At 44.7% G+C, this 21011-nt stretch overlaps 1 protein-coding gene across 1 annotated transcript; it reads right to left on the reverse strand.

The window, feature by feature from the left end:
- Positions 1-4287: 4287 nt before the first annotated feature.
- LOC149340074 (uncharacterized) lies at positions 4288-11249 on the reverse strand. The gene is made up of 5 exons (XM_089550647.1): positions 11148-11249; positions 9790-9962; positions 7975-8033; positions 6909-6974; positions 4288-4547 (listed from the first exon to the last, which is right to left on the reverse strand). The coding sequence occupies exons 1-5, from the start codon at positions 11247-11249 to the stop codon at positions 4288-4290; spliced, it is 660 nt and encodes a 219-aa protein (XP_089406773.1).
- Positions 11250-21011: the final 9762 nt, after the last annotated feature.

The following is a 21011-nucleotide window of genomic DNA, read 5'->3' on the forward strand; positions in this document are numbered from 1 at the left end:
AGAAACTTCGTAGTTAAAGAAAAATTCGTCCTGGTCCGGGGTTCGAACCCGGAACCACCGCCACACCGGAGCAGTCGCTCTACCAATTGAGCTAACCGGGACGGCAAGCTTATGGTAGGGCGAGAGCGAATTGATCAGTAACTCGAAGTGGGAAGAGTGTTGGTCAAATGTTTAGGGGAATCCCCCAAGGTGGAGTAGATTTCTAATAAGGGAGTAATTACTCATTGGCATCCACCCAAGCGCAGCCATACGGCTACAAAGGAAAGCTATACAGCTTTCTCAGAAACTTCGTAGTTAAAGAAAAATTCGTCCTGGTCCGGGGTTCGAACCCGGAACCACCGCCACACCGGAGCAGTCGCTCTACCAATTGAGCTAACCGGGACGGCAAGCTTATGGTAGGGCGAGAGCGAATTGATCAGTAACTCGAAGTGGGAAGAGTGTTGGTCAAATGTTTAGGGGAATCCCCCAAGGTGGAGTAGATTTCTAATAAGGGAGTAATTACTCATTGGCATCCACCCAAGCGCAGCCATACGGCTACAAAGGAAAGCTATACAGCTTTCTCAGAAACTTCGTAGTTAAAGAAAAATTCGTCCTGGTCCGGGGTTCGAACCCGGAACCACCGCCACACCGGAGCAGTCGCTCTACCAATTGAGCTAACCGGGACGGCAAGCTTATGGTAGGGCGAGAGCGAATTGATCAGTAACTCGAAGTGGGAAGAGTGTTGGTCAAATGTTTAGGGGAATCCCCCAAGGTGGAGTAGATTTCTAATAAGGGAGTAATTACTCATTGGCATCCACCCAAGCGCAGCCATACGGCTACAAAGGAAAGCTATACAGCTTTCTCAGAAACTTCGTAGTTAAAGAAAAATTCGTCCTGGTCCGGGGTTCGAACCCGGAACCACCGCCACACCGGAGCAGTCGCTCTACCAATTGAGCTAACCGGGACGGCAAGCTTATGGTAGGGCGAGAGCGAATTGATCAGTAACTCGAAGTGGGAAGAGTGTTGGTCAAATGTTTAGGGGAATCCCCCAAGGTGGAGTAGATTTCTAATAAGGGAGTAATTACTCATTGGCATCCACCCAAGCGCAGCCATACGGCTACAAAGGAAAGCTATACAGCTTTCTCAGAAACTTCGTAGTTAAAGAAAAATTCGTCCTGGTCCGGGGTTCGAACCCGGAACCACCGCCACACCGGAGCAGTCGCTCTACCAATTGAGCTAACCGGGACGGCAAGCTTATGGTAGGGCGAGAGCGAATTGATCAGTAACTCGAAGTGGGAAGAGTGTTGGTCAAATGTTTAGGGGAATCCCCCAAGGTGGAGTAGATTTCTAATAAGGGAGTAATTACTCATTGGCATCCACCCAAGCGCAGCCATACGGCTACAAAGGAAAGCTATACAGCTTTCTCAGAAACTTCGTAGTTAAAGAAAAATTCGTCCTGGTCCGGGGTTCGAACCCGGAACCACCGCCACACCGGAGCAGTCGCTCTACCAATTGAGCTAACCGGGACGGCAAGCTTATGGTAGGGCGAGAGCGAATTGATCAGTAACTCGAAGTGGGAAGAGTGTTGGTCAAATGTTTAGGGGAATCCCCCAAGGTGGAGTAGATTTCTAATAAGGGAGTAATTACTCATTGGCATCCACCCAAGCGCAGCCATACGGCTACAAAGGAAAGCTATACAGCTTTCTCAGAAACTTCGTAGTTAAAGAAAAATTCGTCCTGGTCCGGGGTTCGAACCCGGAACCACCGCCACACCGGAGCAGTCGCTCTACCAATTGAGCTAACCGGGACGGCAAGCTTATGGTAGGGCGAGAGCGAATTGATCAGTAACTCGAAGTGGGAAGAGTGTTGGTCAAATGTTTAGGGGAATCCCCCAAGGTGGAGTAGATTTCTAATAAGGGAGTAATTACTCATTGGCATCCACCCAAGCGCAGCCATACGGCTACAAAGGAAAGCTATACAGCTTTCTCAGAAACTTCGTAGTTAAAGAAAAATTCGTCCTGGTCCGGGGTTCGAACCCGGAACCACCGCCACACCGGAGCAGTCGCTCTACCAATTGAGCTAACCGGGACGGCAAGCTTATGGTAGGGCGAGAGCGAATTGATCAGTAACTCGAAGTGGGAAGAGTGTTGGTCAAATGTTTAGGGGAATCCCCCAAGGTGGAGTAGATTTCTAATAAGGGAGTAATTACTCATTGGCATCCACCCAAGCGCAGCCATACGGCTACAAAGGAAAGCTATACAGCTTTCTCAGAAACTTCGTAGTTAAAGAAAAATTCGTCCTGGTCCGGGGTTCGAACCCGGAACCACCGCCACACCGGAGCAGTCGCTCTACCAATTGAGCTAACCGGGACGGCAAGCTTATGGTAGGGCGAGAGCGAATTGATCAGTAACTCGAAGTGGGAAGAGTGTTGGTCAAATGTTTAGGGGAATCCCCCAAGGTGGAGTAGATTTCTAATAAGGGAGTAATTACTCATTGGCATCCACCCAAGCGCAGCCATACGGCTACAAAGGAAAGCTATACAGCTTTCTCAGAAACTTCGTAGTTAAAGAAAAATTCGTCCTGGTCCGGGGTTCGAACCCGGAACCACCGCCACACCGGAGCAGTCGCTCTACCAATTGAGCTAACCGGGACGGCAAGCTTATGGTAGGGCGAGAGCGAATTGATCAGTAACTCGAAGTGGGAAGAGTGTTGGTCAAATGTTTAGGGGAATCCCCCAAGGTGGAGTAGATTTCTAATAAGGGAGTAATTACTCATTGGCATCCACCCAAGCGCAGCCATACGGCTACAAAGGAAAGCTATACAGCTTTCTCAGAAACTTCGTAGTTAAAGAAAAATTCGTCCTGGTCCGGGGTTCGAACCCGGAACCACCGCCACACCGGAGCAGTCGCTCTACCAATTGAGCTAACCGGGACGGCAAGCTTATGGTAGGGCGAGAGCGAATTGATCAGTAACTCGAAGTGGGAAGAGTGTTGGTCAAATGTTTAGGGGAATCCCCCAAGGTGGAGTAGATTTCTAATAAGGGAGTAATTACTCATTGGCATCCACCCAAGCGCAGCCATACGGCTACAAAGGAAAGCTATACAGCTTTCTCAGAAACTTCGTAGTTAAAGAAAAATTCGTCCTGGTCCGGGGTTCGAACCCGGAACCACCGCCACACCGGAGCAGTCGCTCTACCAATTGAGCTAACCGGGACGGCAAGCTTATGGTAGGGCGAGAGCGAATTGATCAGTAACTCGAAGTGGGAAGAGTGTTGGTCAAATGTTTAGGGGAATCCCCCAAGGTGGAGTAGATTTCTAATAAGGGAGTAATTACTCATTGGCATCCACCCAAGCGCAGCCATACGGCTACAAAGGAAAGCTATACAGCTTTCTCAGAAACTTCGTAGTTAAAGAAAAATTCGTCCTGGTCCGGGGTTCGAACCCGGAACCACCGCCACACCGGAGCAGTCGCTCTACCAATTGAGCTAACCGGGACGGCAAGCTTATGGTAGGGCGAGAGCGAATTGATCAGTAACTCGAAGTGGGAAGAGTGTTGGTCAAATGTTTAGGGGAATCCCCCAAGGTGGAGTAGATTTCTAATAAGGGAGTAATTACTCATTGGCATCCACCCAAGCGCAGCCATACGGCTACAAAGGAAAGCTATACAGCTTTCTCAGAAACTTCGTAGTTAAAGAAAAATTCGTCCTTTGTAGCCGTATGGCTGCGCTTGGGTGGATGCCAATGAGTAATTACTCCCTTATTAGAAATCTACTCCACCTTGGGGGATTCCCCTAAACATTTGACCAACACTCTTCCCACTTCGAGTTACTGATCAATTCGCTCTCGCCCTACCATAAGCTTGCCGTCCCGGTTAGCTCAATTGGTAGAGCGACTGCTCCGGTGTGGCGGTGGTTCCGGGTTCGAACCCCGGACCAGGACGAATTTTTCTTTAACTACGAAGTTTCTGAGAAAGCTGTATAGCTTTCCTTTGTAGCCGTATGGCTGCGCTTGGGTGGATGCCAATGAGTAATTACTCCCTTATTAGAAATCTACTCCACCTTGGGGGATTCCCCTAAACATTTGACCAGCGCTATTTTTGACGGGAACACAGACGAACCCACACGACATAGATTAACACATTACATCTGTTTTTGCGGCTGTCCGAAAAAAACAGCGCTGCGTTACTTCTAACTGAAAACACTTTTAGGTGTGACTAATATTAATTACAAGCAAAAACAATTAAGCGCCCTAATACACTTTATTCCGTATATTGAAGTTGCAGAATGCCTAGAAAGGCACTCTTGTGCCTTTATGTGCAAGACCGATAGTCAGCGCACAGAGGGAACGGCTCGGCTTGCGGGTAGCGGGTGAACTGCATCTGGGGGCAGCCCAATATCTGGCGAGGTCTGCTCTGCGATACTCCGCTCCCGTCCTTGCAGTTTGTGCCGCCGGACGGGCAGTCGTCGTCGCAGTCGTAGCACGTCTTGAAGAGTAGCGTGGCTGCACTGATGCACAGACTCGAGGTGTCGTAAATCTTGTATACCACACGATTGCTCTGAGACGGGAGTGCTGCAAAATTGAAAACCCGTGCGCATTATTTGCGAATCGTGCAGCGGCACAAGTAAAAGAGACAAAAATAAGGCCGAAAACATGTTAGCCCCTCTCAATGTCCGTCAAGGGCCATGTGCATTGCAGTAGGCTCGTGGACTATAAAGTGCACGGCGTGGATGGAACAGTACGCGAGAGGGCACGCGTTTTGTGTTTTTCCCGAGGTATGTAGCTGTTACCTTCACCGCCTAGAAGTCTGAACCACTGCATTAATAAGACTATTCAATGCATGAAATGCTCAGCATCCAGGCAGGTATTGATCCACACCGATATCTGAGGCAATCAAAATAAGCTTTCGCTGCTGTCGCCGGGTGGTGATAAGAGAGCAGGGTAAGACCTAAAGAAATACATGTAAACAAAAGTTTGTGATGCAGTTCTGTGGTCTCACAGCGCACATATGAGGTCGTCTTTCCGTTACCAAAAGCCGACCTATTCCCCAGGTAACAAGGTGTAAGTATGAAAGGTCGTTTCATAGCCAATGTACTTTTAAAACGCCACAAAATGTGCGCGCCGGAGTTAGCTCTGCATGGGGCTACCGGACAGAAGTGCGGCCTATAGACAATGATGTGAACATAATTAAAAAAAAAACTTATTTCAGATGAGGCCCGTTCTATAGCAGCCGGCGTATGCTTTGAAGAAGAGTATTAAAAAGTTTAAAATGTCAGTTCGATGCTGATGTCTCTTTTAGAACGTCCCGATAAATGTGTCGCCACAGCAATGTGTGTTGAGATGCTGGACGTACCTCACGGCGCTTAATCAGCTTGCTGCTACTAGGAATCGCACAAGCTTCTCACGCAGTTCTACATGCTGTCTCGTGCGCTACACTTGCTCGTATATACTGTCGTTCAAAAAAGACCGCCCAGACAGCCCTACATAAAAGGCAGTATTCAAATGGCCCGATATGCGACCCGGGCACAGTAGCAGACGACGGCGCAGACGATACCCCTGCCGCCTCCGGAGTCCGCGAGGAGCCCTATGTTTCTAGACATGATGTTAGTGTACAAACAATAATGCCTTTTTATGCGAAGCATACTACTTTAGCTACCACTTCAGCCCTTCACCGTGGCTATGCGCCTCCAAATCACGTGATACATGACGTCACACCACGTGACACGATGACGTCACGACAGTAGAGAAACGGGGGCCCACCTCGCGCCGTCGCTGTGGTTGTGCGCCTCCAAATCACGTGACACGATGACGCCACGGCAGTGGAGAAACGGGGGCCCACCTCGCGCCGTCGCTGTGGTTGTGCGCCTCCAAATCACGTGACACATGACGTCACACTACGTGACACGATGACGTCACGACAGTGGAGAAACGGGGTCCACCTCGCGCCGTCACTGTGGTTGTGCGCCTCCAAATCACGTGATACATGACGTCACACCACGTGACACGATGACGTCACGACAGTGGAGAAATGGGGGCCCACCCCGCGCCGTCGCTGTGGTTGTGCGCCCCCAAATTACGCGACACGATGATGCTTCGCATTCTCAAGGCTTAACCAAGTTAAGCCTCAGCCGTTTTTTTATTTTCAACTCCATTTTTGCCGTCCATCGCGCACACTGCCCCCTTCAAGCGACAACCGGGATATAACGTTTCATGAGATTTTAGCTATATGAGGAAAATGATCAAAATAGAATCGCCCTTTTACTGCGCCCCCTCATACCTTTCTATCAATTATTTTTGTCCGCCATAGCCATCGACGTGTTTCAGCGATAGCGGCGGTGTGGCCCCGTTTGAGTGAAGGGCAGAATTCGAAAGGAATAAAATATAGTGCGATTGTAAGAGGGTAGTTTTATTTCCTTGGTCCTGATCTGTTGGTTGTCTAGTGCACTAAATTTGCATGCATTAAGCACCGACCAGGATGTTTAGGACTGACCACAGTAATCAGGAGGATTTGCATGCATTGTATAAGCTACAGGTTAAGATTTGTAGAACATTGCGAGGTTAGAACTAGAGTGTGGCTTCACCGTTGGTAACTAAATAAATCGAGAACGCTCTTCTGCACACTGACTAAACTTGAAAGCCAATATTTAGCGTGGTTATTTCTCTCTCAGATGAGTTACACATGGAAATAGAGCAGTTGCTAGTTAAAATATTCTCCTTCTTTACTAGTACATTATCGCTGTCCGTGTGATTCGCAGAAGCTCGTTGTTCAGTTCAGTTAGAGTGAACCATGTGTTGTCCTTGCATTGAGCACAGTCTGCTTGCTTATCTCAGTCGCATAATTTTCAGCATTTCGTAATAGGCAAGAAAATGAAGAATATTCACTATATTCCCATGTGTCAGTATTCAAATAGACTCTGATCAAAATTTACTTACTGAGTTTCAGGTAATAAGCTTCATCGTTGTATGGTGGCAATAAAACTTTCAAATTTTCTGGCAGGTCTGCAATGTTTAACAATAAATGCCATCAAACAAATCGAAGGAAAAGTACTCGATCCTTTCCATAGGTATTCAATAACGCAGCATTTCATATAGTTCGTAGTTTTCTTCTTTTCTATTTTTTTTTCTTCCTCGCACGTAGCTTAAACGTTCTATCTAGTTCTGCTATGGAAAAATGGTGATGAAAAGTTCTCCGCATTTTTTACAGATCTATGGCTCCATGATCACCTTAATGTTTACAGCAATTTTTTGTCAAGAAACTAGCAGAAGCATGAGTACACACCTAGTGTTCCCGAAATATCGGCCAAGAATAAAGCTTTGCTGCTGTATGTGCAAGACCCGTTAATTACACCCGTTCTTCCACGCGACAATTAAGCCAGCGGCGCCACATTCTTTCTTGGTTCAGCCTAATATATCCATCCATCGACTCAAAATATGTGATAAAAAGGACTGAATAAATAAAAATACATCAATGTTCTGCCAACAGGCAGGAACTTTATGAAGTAGCTCGGAAGTTAATTGTATTCACTTAGGCTTTCGTAAGCGTGGCTCGTCCCATACCTGAAAGAATGAAATGAGGGTTAGTTTTTTTAGTTGAGCTGCTTACCAGTAAACTGTTTTAAAAACCAATAGCAAGTACAATCATTTATCTACAAACGGATGTTTTATTGTCCTCATAAAAGACAGCAATTTTCAGGAAGAATGCGTGACGCACCGATTGTTTTCCTTTCTTAAAATTAATTATAGCTATCCATTTTGGTCTTTCATCAAACTCCAAACTAGTTCTCCATATTCTGTAGTGACTCCACGCAGCATTACGAACCGGCAAAGAAATAGAGCAATTTCTAAAAAGCGATCCTTCAGTGAATACTTCAAGAGTGTATTACTCGAGGATGTAACACTTACATGCGAATCATTATTTTAGTTGCCATGGTGTAGCATTACCGTCAACTAAATAATCACCTGAGACAAATGCGCTTAGAATAGGTGGCAAGAAGCTTACCACTGTTCAATAGTTTTCCAACCCCCGATGTTGGGTCGTGCTCCGTGGTAAGGTTTCCTCTACAAGACACAAATGTTTAGGTTTTAGTTGCTTCGTGAGGAAAGAATTTCGTGCTACGAAGCACACTGTAGATCTACTTGGAACATGAGTACGTAAAGAATGAGTATTGCAGAATATCTTACTTGAAGCTAAACAACACTCACAAGGTACGATGGATGCGGCTTCTAACATCTTACATGTGTGTCGAATGCGCAATGACAGAATACTGATTTGTAATGGGTGGTCATTTGAACCTTTGTGAAATGTTATTTACATAATTTTCTAGACAATAATCACACCTCATGCTTCATAATGGCTGGGTCACCACAGCAACATGTCTTGAAGGTACGTTGTGTTCATCTGCTACGATCGCAATATTTATTATCTCATATGACAGACTTCTTACACTCGCGGTTTTATGGAAGATGGTATAGAATGATTTATCTCATCTATAATATGCTAGACCTAGCGTTTGGAAAGAAGGAACTTCAGGCGTGTCCGTCTGCAATCATGGGTCATCACGCATCGAGTTGTAACAGCACTACTACCGTCAACAAGAATGCCTCTCTCGTTTCACCGCAGTGTCAGTAAGGGTTGGAATTTTTCGTCCGTGATTTCCAGGCTCATTGTCATGGGTTCAAGAAACCATTCACCCACGGTTTGGATGCGTGGCGTGAATACCACGCCAAGGATGTTTCAATACATAAGACTGGACATAGCTACTACTGCATGCGTAGCTTTTTTTTCGAGCATCAGCAACTTGCAGCATGTGTACGCTGCCAACAGCGAACGCGGAGTGGTCAAATAGGATTATTTTCATTTGTTATCGAGGGATAACGAAACCCTCAGGTGAAATAGTGCGTGAACACGGTAGCACTGGGGGCCTAATCTTCCTTGTGGACTGCTGAATCTGATTTATACAATGTTTTCTGCACTCGAACCAAAGAGTTATTTCGGTTTTTGGTGCTCATCGCCGCGCAGCAGCTAATGGCACCCACACTAACTAGAAGCGCTTCTCCGTAATCGATCGCAACAAGTATTGCTTAAAAGTGCACACGCACAGCCTTTAAGCCAGTCTAGTCTGCGTGCACTATCAGCGAAATATACGGCCTATGTAATGCATTAAACCGCATGTCCATCAAAATGCGCCCAATTAAGTTACGGCGGCTCCTTTACGAGCAGAAAAACTGCTTTCGCATTCTTTTTTCTGAGCCACCTGGCCTTATGTAGCGCTCTGCGCACAGTCAGTTTTACTTGATGTTGCTAAGTGCTACTCTAAGCAACGACTTTACTCCGTTTCCTGAACATAAATCACGATGGGCGTGGTAGCAACATTGTTCTTTTAAAGTTATTCACGAGTGAAATGATAATACTTCTACGTCTTACCCTGTTCATAGCAGTATTGGTAATGCGTTTGTGTATGTCACAGCCCATTATTTTCCAATCGAAAAGCACAGCAGAATATTTTGTGTCTCCCCTACAGGTTTTCGGCAATATATCTACCCATGAACTTTTTTTAAGAACAGAAATATTTGCTTCAAGGAGACAACTTCTGCAGTTATTGTAGAAAACCACTAAATACTACCGAAAAGTATTGCAGAAAAAACATACACTACTACAAAAGAATGCTACAGAACACCAAAAACCTGTCGTTATGACAATACGAGAAAACATTTTCACCGGATTCTGCAGTTATTTGTTCCCGCTGGAGTCTACCGCATTCAACGAGAACATTAGTGTATTTCCTATACCGGTGGACTCCAAGCGTGTACTCACTTCACATAGCTGTCAAACTTCCCCCGTGTTTCATACCACGTGGTGCCGAACACCATGTCGCTATTGGGCTTGGTGCCGTCCCATAGGAGGGCGAAATTAACGGCGTTCTCCGGTTCAATTGTTACTCCCGTCCGGTAGCACTCGTACGTCATCAACGGCGTCCGCTGCACCAGCTACAGGGGGCGGGGACGACCTCAAGCTCATCAGAAACTAATAAATAATAAAAACAAAAATAAAGTGAAAAATAAAAATATGTACACCGTACTTTACAGTTAATTGAAATATGTGGTGAACACTCCGCATTGGCCAACTCAATTAATCTGTAGGGCAGAAAATATTTGCCCAAGAAACAAAGGCCTTAAGCCATTTGGTAGATATGCGAATTCCCGTACCGCAACAGCAACAAAAGCAAGAATTTAAAAGTTAAAGCACTTCATCCGTCAATCTCATCATGAACTTAACAGAATGCTTCTAGTCATGAACCAGGAACTGTGTGCATTTGTTCCTACCGGAAACCTTTAAAAAGCGCTCTCTGCTTGCCCGTCTTCAAGTCAAAAAATTCTCTGCAGGTAGCGCCGCCTGAAGGCAAGTTATATACACGGTGTTTCATTTAACTATTTGCACAGTTTTTTCGAACAATGCTTTAAATATCCCCAGGTGGCCGAAATTATACTAGAGCCCTCCACTACGGCTCCCCTTTCTGTCTTTCTTCTTTCACTACTGCCTTCCTCCTTACCCTTACGGGGCGGTTCGGGTGTCCATCGAGATGTGAGACAATTACTGGGTCATTTTTGTTCCTCAAAAAAAAAACAATTACTTCACAAGAAGCAAACAAAAGCGCTCCCATGTAGGAAAAAAATGTCCGGCGTCGGCGGCCGTTTGCAGCCGTGCAGCCGGAGCGGTCGGAACAACCGACCGCTTCGACAACCTAGGTGTCCCAGCTGGGTCACGTGACCTTGTGGAATCGTCACAGCCTTCCGACTTGATTGCCAGCGAGCTGACTGCAGTCGCAGGTGGCCGTTAAATTAATGATTAGCCACGCGATGTTGCTCCGGAAGAGGGACGTGGGTCTTATAAGCCCCACCACTGGCAGCTCCTACCATTGCAAGGCAGTGGCGCATCGCTTAACCGTGGCACCACTGCGCCCCGAGTTGCATGAGGACTCTCAGGGACCTATGTATGTAATGTCGACAGTCACAAATTATGCGCATTAATCCATTAACACCATCACGTCATACCTTTAAGGGGGAGCCTAAGTGTACCCTCCATTTTTTTTATGTGTCCCTTCACCAAGTGTTCAAGACTAAATCCCGGTTAATACAAGCCTGATGGGACATCAAAATTAGTATAGTACTCACCTCATAAAATGCTTTGGTGTAGCTCGCTTCCACAGCCGAGAGCGTGAGGATGGCAAAGACAGCACGAAGCAAGGACAACGGCTCCAACTTTCTCCTAGTCATCGCAATGATTGCAGGCCTGAAGATACACGTGTTACATTTGATATGAACAAAGTTTATGCACGTAACTATCTATACATGAACAATCTAAGCGAAATTTGTTTGTTTTTTCTTAGCGTGGCGTTGTTTTTTCCTTCTCTTGTGCTGCATTTTCCAAACGTTTCCAACGCCTGGATTTTGTAACACGCTAGAAAAACCTCTTGCATTAATTACCAATTGGCTTAGGCACAGTTCTGCTAGTGGCAACCGGAGCGATGATATGCAGGTAAACTCACAATCTAAACTACCGTAAACTCAACGGTAAAAGAAATGTTTACTCGTACCAAGAGCTGGAAAGTGACCTCGTCTTTTCAGTCTCATAAAAATTCGGTTTCAATTCAAAGGCTGAGTGCATTCTTTGAAAATGCAAGGTCCAACTGAGCTCAAGGCGTAAAATATGAGAGCTTGTTTGTTAGAAAAATGCTTCACTCAGAGAAATTTTCCTCATTCATAGTTTCTCGTTGTAGGCTGAAATCATGGTACAGTAAAAACGGAGTTTAATTTACCAAGTCGTGACTATTCGTTGCATAAGTTTGCTTTAAGGACACTACATGAAAATGATTAATGAACGAATTTAAGCGAACTACTCTCATCTTATTATAGTGCCGTGACTTCGGTTACTAAGACACCGCTCTAAAGAAACCCAGGCAGCATATTCTAAATAGTTACAAGGTAACTGCACAGCACTTGCCTAATGTTGTTAGCGGGTGAAACGACTATCAAGCTGCGTGAATCGCCTGTGGCGGATGCCATTTTGTAGCTCTTATTGAGGACGCTTGGCATTGCGATAACTAGTTCACAGCAGATGTCGCCTTTTTGCTCATTTTTTACATGTAGGTCACAAAAATACCATCCAAACTCAAGGAAAATATAAAAATAAGTTGGTCCTTCTTATCATGACCGAGCTGAGGATGCTCGAGGCAAGAGTAGAAAGAGTTATATGCGCAGAAATATTTGGTAAAAGCTGTGGGGCGTTGAAAGGTATATTAGGAACGGCAAACGCGACGAACAGCTGTGCCAAGGCACGCTATAACCACTGTAATACAGAGCGCCAGTCGTGAAAGTAGCATTTTTTTTTGCAGGCACTGCCGTTCAGTTGCCTGTACTTCCCTCAATGTGGCCGTGTTCAGAACGCATGCTGGCCAAAGCCCCTCAGTAAATGTTGCAGTTGCCATCTTTAGGGGAATATGAAGGAGCTTTGAAGAAAACACGAGACCTCAAGCTTAGCTTTACTTCTCACACTTCGTATTAATTTTTTTGTATATAAAAATTGCGGAACATCAAGACATTGTCATGTCGAAACGGTGCTCTGATAATGTCACCGAAAGGCTCCATATTGCGCTGGGCGCCTTGTTAATTCCACCATCTGTGTTCTTCGGCATGCACCAAAATCCCAGTAAACAAAGCCTTTTGTATAGATTATGACAGAAATGTGACCGTCGTTTTTGGAATCAAATACGAGGTATCGTGGAGCCTAATGGATTTATGAAGAGTCTCACCGACATTCGATGGTCCCTATTGCACTTCAAACAGGCTTTCAGGTACTGGTATCATTCACACGCCCAATGGCAGGAACGTTATTCACGGAATTAGGGATAACGCCTCGGAGTTTTGTGGTATTTATATCTCGGTGCTCTTTAAAAAACTAGTCTAGGAGAGAAGCCGCATTGCTTTGAACTACATCAGTTTTGTAATTATAAGTAAATTAAAGGCAAGTTTACGGAATCGAAAGTAAATTGAGGAGTGACATCGATGCAACAGATTCTGCAACGCTGGAGATGGCGGAGAAAAGTTCAGCTGAGGAAACCAAGACAGGAAGAGAAAGCTGGAAAGGATGCCTAATAATACGGCAAATGATCGTGATGCAATTTGCAATAAGGTTGTATAGTGAGCTGGGGTCGGAAGTTAAGGAGGAAATGTTGAAAGCTATGCAGCAACTCTTTCAAATTAAGCAGGTATTAGAAGATTTGCTGCGCGGCAGATTAAATACACACTAGAAAAGTAAAGGCGAGAAAGACAGCATTGACTCTTACAGATAGATCGCAGTAACTTCGGTCGTACATACGTTTGCGATGCCGGTTATCAAAAGAGAACTGCTAAAATGTATAGAGTAAAATGGAACGCTTGGAACTGAAAAATGCTTTTAGGCAGGGCATACGTTTCGAAGACAGTCATTTTTAATTGACGCAGTCCCCTGAAATAGCTATTTGGCCAAAGTGGCGTATATGGCTGGGTTTTCTCGACAAAAGCTATGTGGGACTTTCTAACTGAAGCAGGACTATATGCCAACATAATAGAGCCTCTTGTCGCCGCTGTTGTTCACATTTTTTTATGTCAAGGAGGCAACACACGGTTCAGAAGGACAGAGTGTACAGTCGACGAACTAAAAGTAGCGCAAGGTATTCCGTGTTTAGTGTACGTGGATGATGTGGTACTTTTGCAGATAGCCAAAGCTATCTAAAACTCCTTTCAGATAACTCTGGGGAAAAATCGAGCATTTTGGTATTCAGCCATAGCAGAACAGGAACGGAGTCATGCAAGGACGTAAAGTACCGTGCGTAGGGACATGCAAATATCTAGGGGCTGTGAACTGATGAAAGAAGAACATATCGAAAAAATTCAGAGGTCACTTAAGGCTGCTTACGTATGTGAAGTTGAAAGCATTAGTGCGTGATCGGGAGCGTTCGACTTCGGCGCAGGTCACGCACTCAGAAATAAAACGAGGACGCGTCTCCGAATGATACCATAAGCGCTGAATCCACAATCGTCCAAATGAAGCATTCGGACGCTAGGTTCGAATATCTGTTGCGGGCTAACCTCCAATCCGACTAAGAAACGTATGCTATATGGAACGAGATATAGAACGACACCGTCCACAATGGCGTACGACACGGGGTTGCGTCCCAGTTTTAATATGTTAATTGCGTTTTGAGGAAAATAAATGGCGAAGTAACAGTCTCACATCTCGAGGGAGACTTTAACTACAGCTTAAGGGGAGAGGTGAAGTCTGCTAAGGCATGCAATTCAAGTTGCATATGTCGTCGGATAAAATCCTTGTCACAAGCTAGCCTCTAACTTAACTACCGTGTATGCTATATGCAAAAAGAAATGGTTTGGTTTGGTTTGGTTTGGTTTATGAGGTTTACGTTCCAAAGCCACTAAGGCTAAGGGACGTTAAACCCCATAAACCAAACCAAACCATTTCTTTTTGCATACAGCATACACGCTAGTCAAGTTAGATGCCTGCTTGTGACAAGGATTTTATCCTTCGACATATGCAACTGGTATGACACCCGGACCGCTTACGACAAAAAGTTGCTTACAATTTTGGTACGAAGATACTCAGGAGTACTGGCGCCACATTGAGGTCAGCCAGCGGGGGGTATATAAGACGATCCAAATGTGTAAAATTGCCTGAAGCTACCCCGCTCGGCTTGCTGTGTGCGTCCTACGGTCGCTTGATGACGCCCTGTTTCTCTTACCGTCAGTAGGATTTTCTGTATCATCTTCGAGTAAACACACCAACGTACGCCGCTGGCGTTGCTCATAATGTGACTATTAAGGCTTTCGCCTTAAAACCCATGAAAGCGGAACGCGGCCATTCTGAATCATAGAGCCCAATAAGGGTACAGTAAATATGTAGTAATACGAGGCCTCTGTAAAGGCTTTATGGTTTCGGGCCCGACTTTTGCGAATGCGGTAGAAAGACTAGAGATGGTAAAAAGTCTAAGAGTCGTGGTCAGATTAGCTACAGAGTTCCATTGAAAGAAAAGAAGCGCTGCTTTACAGGGAGCATGGATTGATCGTCCTTTGAGGCACGGACAGCACGCCGCAAAATATCGTTTGAGATGAGGCCAAAAGAAATGGATGAGAAGAACTGGGCAGCAAAGGCTTGAGATATTTGTGCACTAATAACACGGACACGCGATGGAAGAAAAGGGCTAGAAGCGTGCGACAGGCTACGCAACAACAAGGAAAAGGAAGTTATCACGAACGTAAAAAAAGAAAGACTGCGAAGCCGACAAGGCTAAATGAAAAAAAAACAATAACGGTAACAAAAGAACCATTGTACAAATACGGAGCTGGAAAGAGCGCAGTCCAGAAGGACACGCTGGATGATAATTCCAGGCGCCGTACCCTTCTACTTCAAGCTACTACATTTTGCCTCAGAACCAGGAAATATAGAAGCAAGTACTCTTGAACAGGGGGAGAAACTGTATGGACAGGGAGGTCAACATAATCTGGTACACTGCAAAGCTATTCATTAAGCCACAAAAGAGGACACAGTGACCATCACCTTGCTCGTATTCTTGTATTACAGTACTCTTCTCAGTGTATTTATTTTAATTCAGTGCCATCATCAGTTTGATGACACGATTGCTTTATTTATTATTGCTATTTGTATTGCATGTTTTGCCTTTATTTTCTACTCTTAAAAAAAATTAGCACCGAACCTATATTTGTATGTTTTGCCCTCTCCTGTAAAAATCCCAAGATGGGATTGACAGTATTCCGAAATGAATAAAATAAATAAATACCAGTAGTTTTGTGTGTTAAGGACAGTGAAAACAAATTAACTCATCAAGAGTAATGCCTACAAGAGAACACAGAGTGTTTGTGGCGTAAGAGCACAAGGAGTCGCAGAAATCATATATAGCCTAGAATGTGATAAATAGCCATGAATGTGAAAAAAATAAGCATAACAGTAGTGTAAGTAATGAAAATGACGCAAAAGTACGAAATTAATAAAATAATCACCCTTATTTACTAGGAAATGCGTAACTCGTCGCGACCCTGATAGAAAGGGTATTGCAATAATTATCTTTCTATCATCGCAAAGAAGCTACAACCAACCTTGAACCAGGGCTAGCGAACATATTACTGATGAAGACCACCGCAACGTGACCGCCATAATACCGCGAGCAGAGTAGGCCCGACAGCTCGCCCAGCTGCGCATAAAAGACAACCGCCGTGTTTCGACGGAGGCGGAATGCAAAAGGCGCCACGGAGATACGTGAGACAGATACTGCGCCATTTCCTTTCATCAAAAACCGATTTACCAATTTTACCTATTTCAGACGCGACATCCTACGATGACACGGCGCAGAATACAATCCTGGTGGTCGCATGTTTGTGTTGACAGAAATATGTCATACAGCGAAATAAGTGGCTCTGTAGGAGTAAGAAACTTCCACGTCTTATTAAGGCGAAATAGTTAGATGACTCATCGACACGAGAAAATGGCGTCGCCCAAAAAGTGCTGGCCCTAAACAACTCGTGATTGGTCGAATCGGTGGGAAGTCATCGAAGCGAGGAAAATACGAAACGTTAACCAGTAATGATCAGTGCTAGTACTCACAACTGCACCAACTACAAAGGAGTAATTAAAATTAGGCTACCACTGATATAGAATTTGTAAATAACTTCTGTCCAGTTCAGTTCAGTTCTTTTCAGTCATGTACAATGGCTGAGAAGAAACGAAAAAAAAAAAGAGCCGCGCACGCGGCTTGACAAAGCTCCCATCTCCCGTAGCGGTTCGACAGGGCGATGAAAGATAACTAAGAACGAACAGAAGAAAATACATGAATCTGAATACATGAATACAATATCTTCATAATAGATCACCAGAATAGTTTCTGTACTCTTACACACAGGCAAAGGATAGCAGATTAATCATATCACATAGATAGTGTGTATATTTCACGGTTGGATACTATTCATTGCTTTGTATGAACATATTTCTGATACTGTTACATGAAACGGAGAGAATGAATGGATTAGTGAAAATTTATCTGTTCAGGAACGATGATGATACATATGTTATTGTTTCAAGTCCGTAAGTTGTGCATGGATAAGGTACATACCAGTATTCCTTCGTAGAATCGCCATGCTTTCTCATTACTCGTGCGGAAATTACTTCAGTGAACCGCGGACACCTTTGCGGATCCCACAAAGTCCTTCAACGACTGAGTGAGTGGGACTACGAAATCTCCGATTGTTCGACAGCATCCCAGCAGCTGAGTGCACGCTCGGAAAGGGTTTAATATGTGTTGCGCTAATGAACGCTAGTGTTAGTATTAGTTGTGCTTTTCATTTTTAGGCGGGCGACGTAATGCTTTGTGGTACAAAAATTTAAACGGTGCTTATTGAACAGAAGGGTAACACTGCTACGTTTTGTACGTTCTCTCGCTGATGTTCTTCGCTGAAAGCCACCGGCGCTCAGTCTTACCACATTTTCACTAGGGAGGTCACCAGATTTCTCTGGAGTAACAGTAGCTAACCTCAACTGTTTCGAAGATGTTCCAGACAGTGTTAGTTTCTTTTAGCGCCTTATACAAAAACCTGGCAGTCATATTTAGATTGAGTGCGGCCTAACGCCATCATTCCTGATCTTCGACCACCACTGAGACCAATTGCTGGTATAGCCGCTGTCGAGTCTCCTGTTTGTTTGCATATGTAGGTTTACCCGATAAAAAGTTCGATTTTAACGCCTATCTTCTGACTGCCATTCACATCCATACCCGTCCAGTAATTACAATCACCCGAGAATGTTACGGGGCGTATAGGTACACTTTTTGAAAGATAGCGTTGTGCTCTTAGAAATAAACTTCAAGTGGCTTTGGTACTGTAACAGAAGCTGATCGCGTAAAGTAATTCTGCCTATTCCGTGTTAGTGAATGAATTTTGTGCGAAAGAAAGAGCTTGCTAACCTATGTTATGTTTATTTCATTTTCCCCCTTCTTCTACCCAGCGTGCGTGACAACTGTTCCTCCCTTCACTCACAACAAGTACGACCTGCCGCTTCTAGGACAAGGATGCCCGTCGTAACTATATACAGACAGAGCAATGCGGTCCCTAAAAAACAAATAATGAAAGAAATGGCAGCACGCATTTGTCTACTGTTTCATCAACAGAAAGCCAAAATCGTGGATTGCCTAATGAAAGATTCTGTATGATTTTATCTGTGCCAGACTTTAAATGCTTCCGTGGGGAAAAAACACCTTGCTGAGCTCTGCCTGAAGAGTAGCCGTTAGTACCATTAACACAGTGAAAACGGCCATCTTTGTAGCACTTGTTATCTAGAAATATAACTACACAATTCTTGTCCGCCCATTTCAGCGCAAAGAAATTTCTGTTTATTTTTTTAGAGTAGCCAGTGACACTAACTCAGTCAGGGAATGCCACCATATAGTCGATAAGAAATTGCAGGTAATGTTTCAGATAGAACAGAATAAAGCCATTTTACACGCTTGCAGTAGTGCTTTATGCCGCTAACTAACTGAAAGTCAGAGGCCGACTACTTGGAATGTGCTATTCGCGAGCAAACTTGAATTTAGGCGACGCTCGGATGTATCACTACATTGCGCAAGATGGCACGTTTACGAAGGTCCATGCATAGCTAGCCGATGGAGAATATAACGCTGCTCCTGGCTTGGTGAGAAGCTAGCGGTTTTTTCTGGAGAGTAATCACATTTTTCACAGCGGCCACGCAATTCTGTCAGGTTCTCAAATTACCGTCGGCAGTAAGACCGAAGTTGTGCCATGCTTGGCATGACAGATCCGCCTGAGATCCCCGTCTGACTGACGAACGTTTTTAGGGAGTTTAGAGTAGAAGAACCGAGATGTGCTTGTATCCCAGATGTCTCATTCATGTAATTTCTTCGCTCGTTACCGGAGGTAAGAACCACGGCGATTTCACCATCAATCAGCCTGAGCTTCACCGGAGTGGCCTCCAGTCGTAGCGCTTTCTTATGTACTGCGCTTTTGCCCGCTAACTTTTTGGTAGCATGTGGCAGTAATTTTGAGTCGAGGTTTTATGCGCTCACATAAGCTTATATGAACCTAACTCTAACGAGAGGGAGCAGCAAAATAATCAGAATATTGTAGTGTGAACCGCGCTCACACAAATATAAATACGCAGTGTTTATTCTGCCGGCAGCCAGAAGAATTTGCGTACCGATATTCTCCCTGCACACGCCTCTTTTTAACCACATAGGGCGTGGAGTCAACAATATTTCTCCGCTTTTCAGTATTGTTCGCGGCACCAATTTTCCCGATACAGTTAAACTTCACTGCTGTCAGCAGAAGAAACAGAGTACCTTTTGCGAGTGGTCGGCCGCAGCTTTAGTGGGATCGCTGTGTTATTTTTTGTAGCCATTCTTCGGTACTGAGAACTTTTTTACTGATGTGGCTCGACCCGGCCGAAAGCAGTGGCAATGAGTGCCAAGTGCGATAAAGTTCAGCCAGCGCCGTAGTGGTTGGCATGTCAAGAGCGGGTGGCAGTCTCAAGTTTAACTCAACTCTCTGACGACGCACATTGTGTCTCTTTCTAGTTTAATCAGTTACTTATTTTTATTACTTTTTTAATGTGCATGCATCGTGTGAACTGCACTTCTTTCGGTGTTAAACGTTAGTGTTAAATGAACCACGGTCGGGCTGAAACCAAAATAGGGCTTCTGGAAGAGGCTTATCCAGCACAAAATGGACGTGAATGCTTGCGAAGAATGGTACAGCTCGTCGTAACAACATGCTTTTCATATGGTACCCGTCTAAACACCAAATCAAGGGATTAGCGGTGGTTTTCAAGACGCCACAGCCTCTGGCGTTGGTCCCACTGAGTGAAAATTATCGATTCACCTCTAAAGGCTATTTATTAGATAACATTCATCTCGCAACTCGTTTTCGTGTACCAGTGCGAATTGTAACCTTTCGAAGCGATGCTAAGCATCGAACTCTGGCTTCCTCGTGGTGATCCGGCTTTCAATGGTAACTGCATACAGTCTCCTGTGCACTGCGTCCTCACACAGGCTGTCTAGTCACACATTTTCCTGTCGCAAGCTCCTTAAATATGTTGTAATTTTATATGTACCACTATCTGTATGTCCAGCCGCCCTTTGCGTTCATTCTCGCACTGTTTTCATTTACTGGATCCAACCAACTAGCCCAATCGTCCGTCAGCACCCTCTATGTGTCCTTCAGTCGTTTCCAATTTTTCGCGCGCTGTTTGAGTAAAGAATTACTAAATTCTAGGGCGCAGCTGGCTAACCGAGGAAAAAGTCCTCGACTTTTTCCTCAGCCTACCTGATCCCTCATAGCCAAATGAGCTAGATGAATATTCTTCAAGTGTTGGTGGACAGAAATCCAACGGACAAAAATTGTTGACAAAGAGAGGCATAAATGTAGCCGTTAAATGCATACCTGCATTAAAAAAGTGAGAATACATGCAGGCGCACCAACTTTTTATCTTGAGCAATGGAATATGAAAACAAAAGTTTTCCAAGGAATGCGGATCAATATAAAAACAAAAATATAGACTCACTCGTCAGTCCCTTCCAATCGGCAAGTAAAAAATCTTGTGATATAGATGGGGACACGAAATCGAATGTGCGTCGGGTTTGCCGCGAGCGAGCCTTCGTTTATTGTTTAAACTGAAGATACGCCACCTCACAATGGTGTGTTGTCTGTCCTAGAAAGACAGGCAGAGGGCGAAAGCCGCAAAGCTTCAACAGAGACGTAGCTTCATTACTCATGCGGAGCTGGCACGCCACACGAAAGCACCCTCCGTCCTGTTGTCGCACATAAATTCTTCAAATCAGATGGAAAGCACTTTTAAAAATTTTTATTTACAGCCTAAAGTTAATGATACAAGGAATAGCTGATCCGCCCTGCCACGCTTTATTTCGTAAAATGGGATTCCATACAGCTTAGAAAGGCCCCACTGTGCTT

This window comes from Amblyomma mixtum, chromosome 6 (assembly GCF_055824585.1).
Source record: "Amblyomma mixtum isolate Tamu chromosome 6, ASM5582458v1, whole genome shotgun sequence".
Classification (NCBI taxonomy): domain Eukaryota; kingdom Metazoa; phylum Arthropoda; class Arachnida; order Ixodida; family Ixodidae; genus Amblyomma; species Amblyomma mixtum.

Excerpts from the sequence above, each read along its gene's own strand:
- LOC149340074 (XM_089550647.1), bottom strand. The coding sequence starts at position 11,249 with ATGACTAGGAGAAAGTTGGAGCCGTTGTCCTTGCTTCGTGCTGTCTTT. Across the intron at positions 9,963-11,147 it reads ACACCAAAGCATTTTATGAG|CTGGTGCAGCGGACGCCGTT; the intron begins GTGAGTACTATA and ends CGCCCCCTGTAG. Across the intron at positions 4,548-6,908 it reads AGCTTATTACCTGAAACTCA|CACTCCCGTCTCAGAGCAAT; the intron begins GTAAGTAAATTT and ends TCAATTTTGCAG.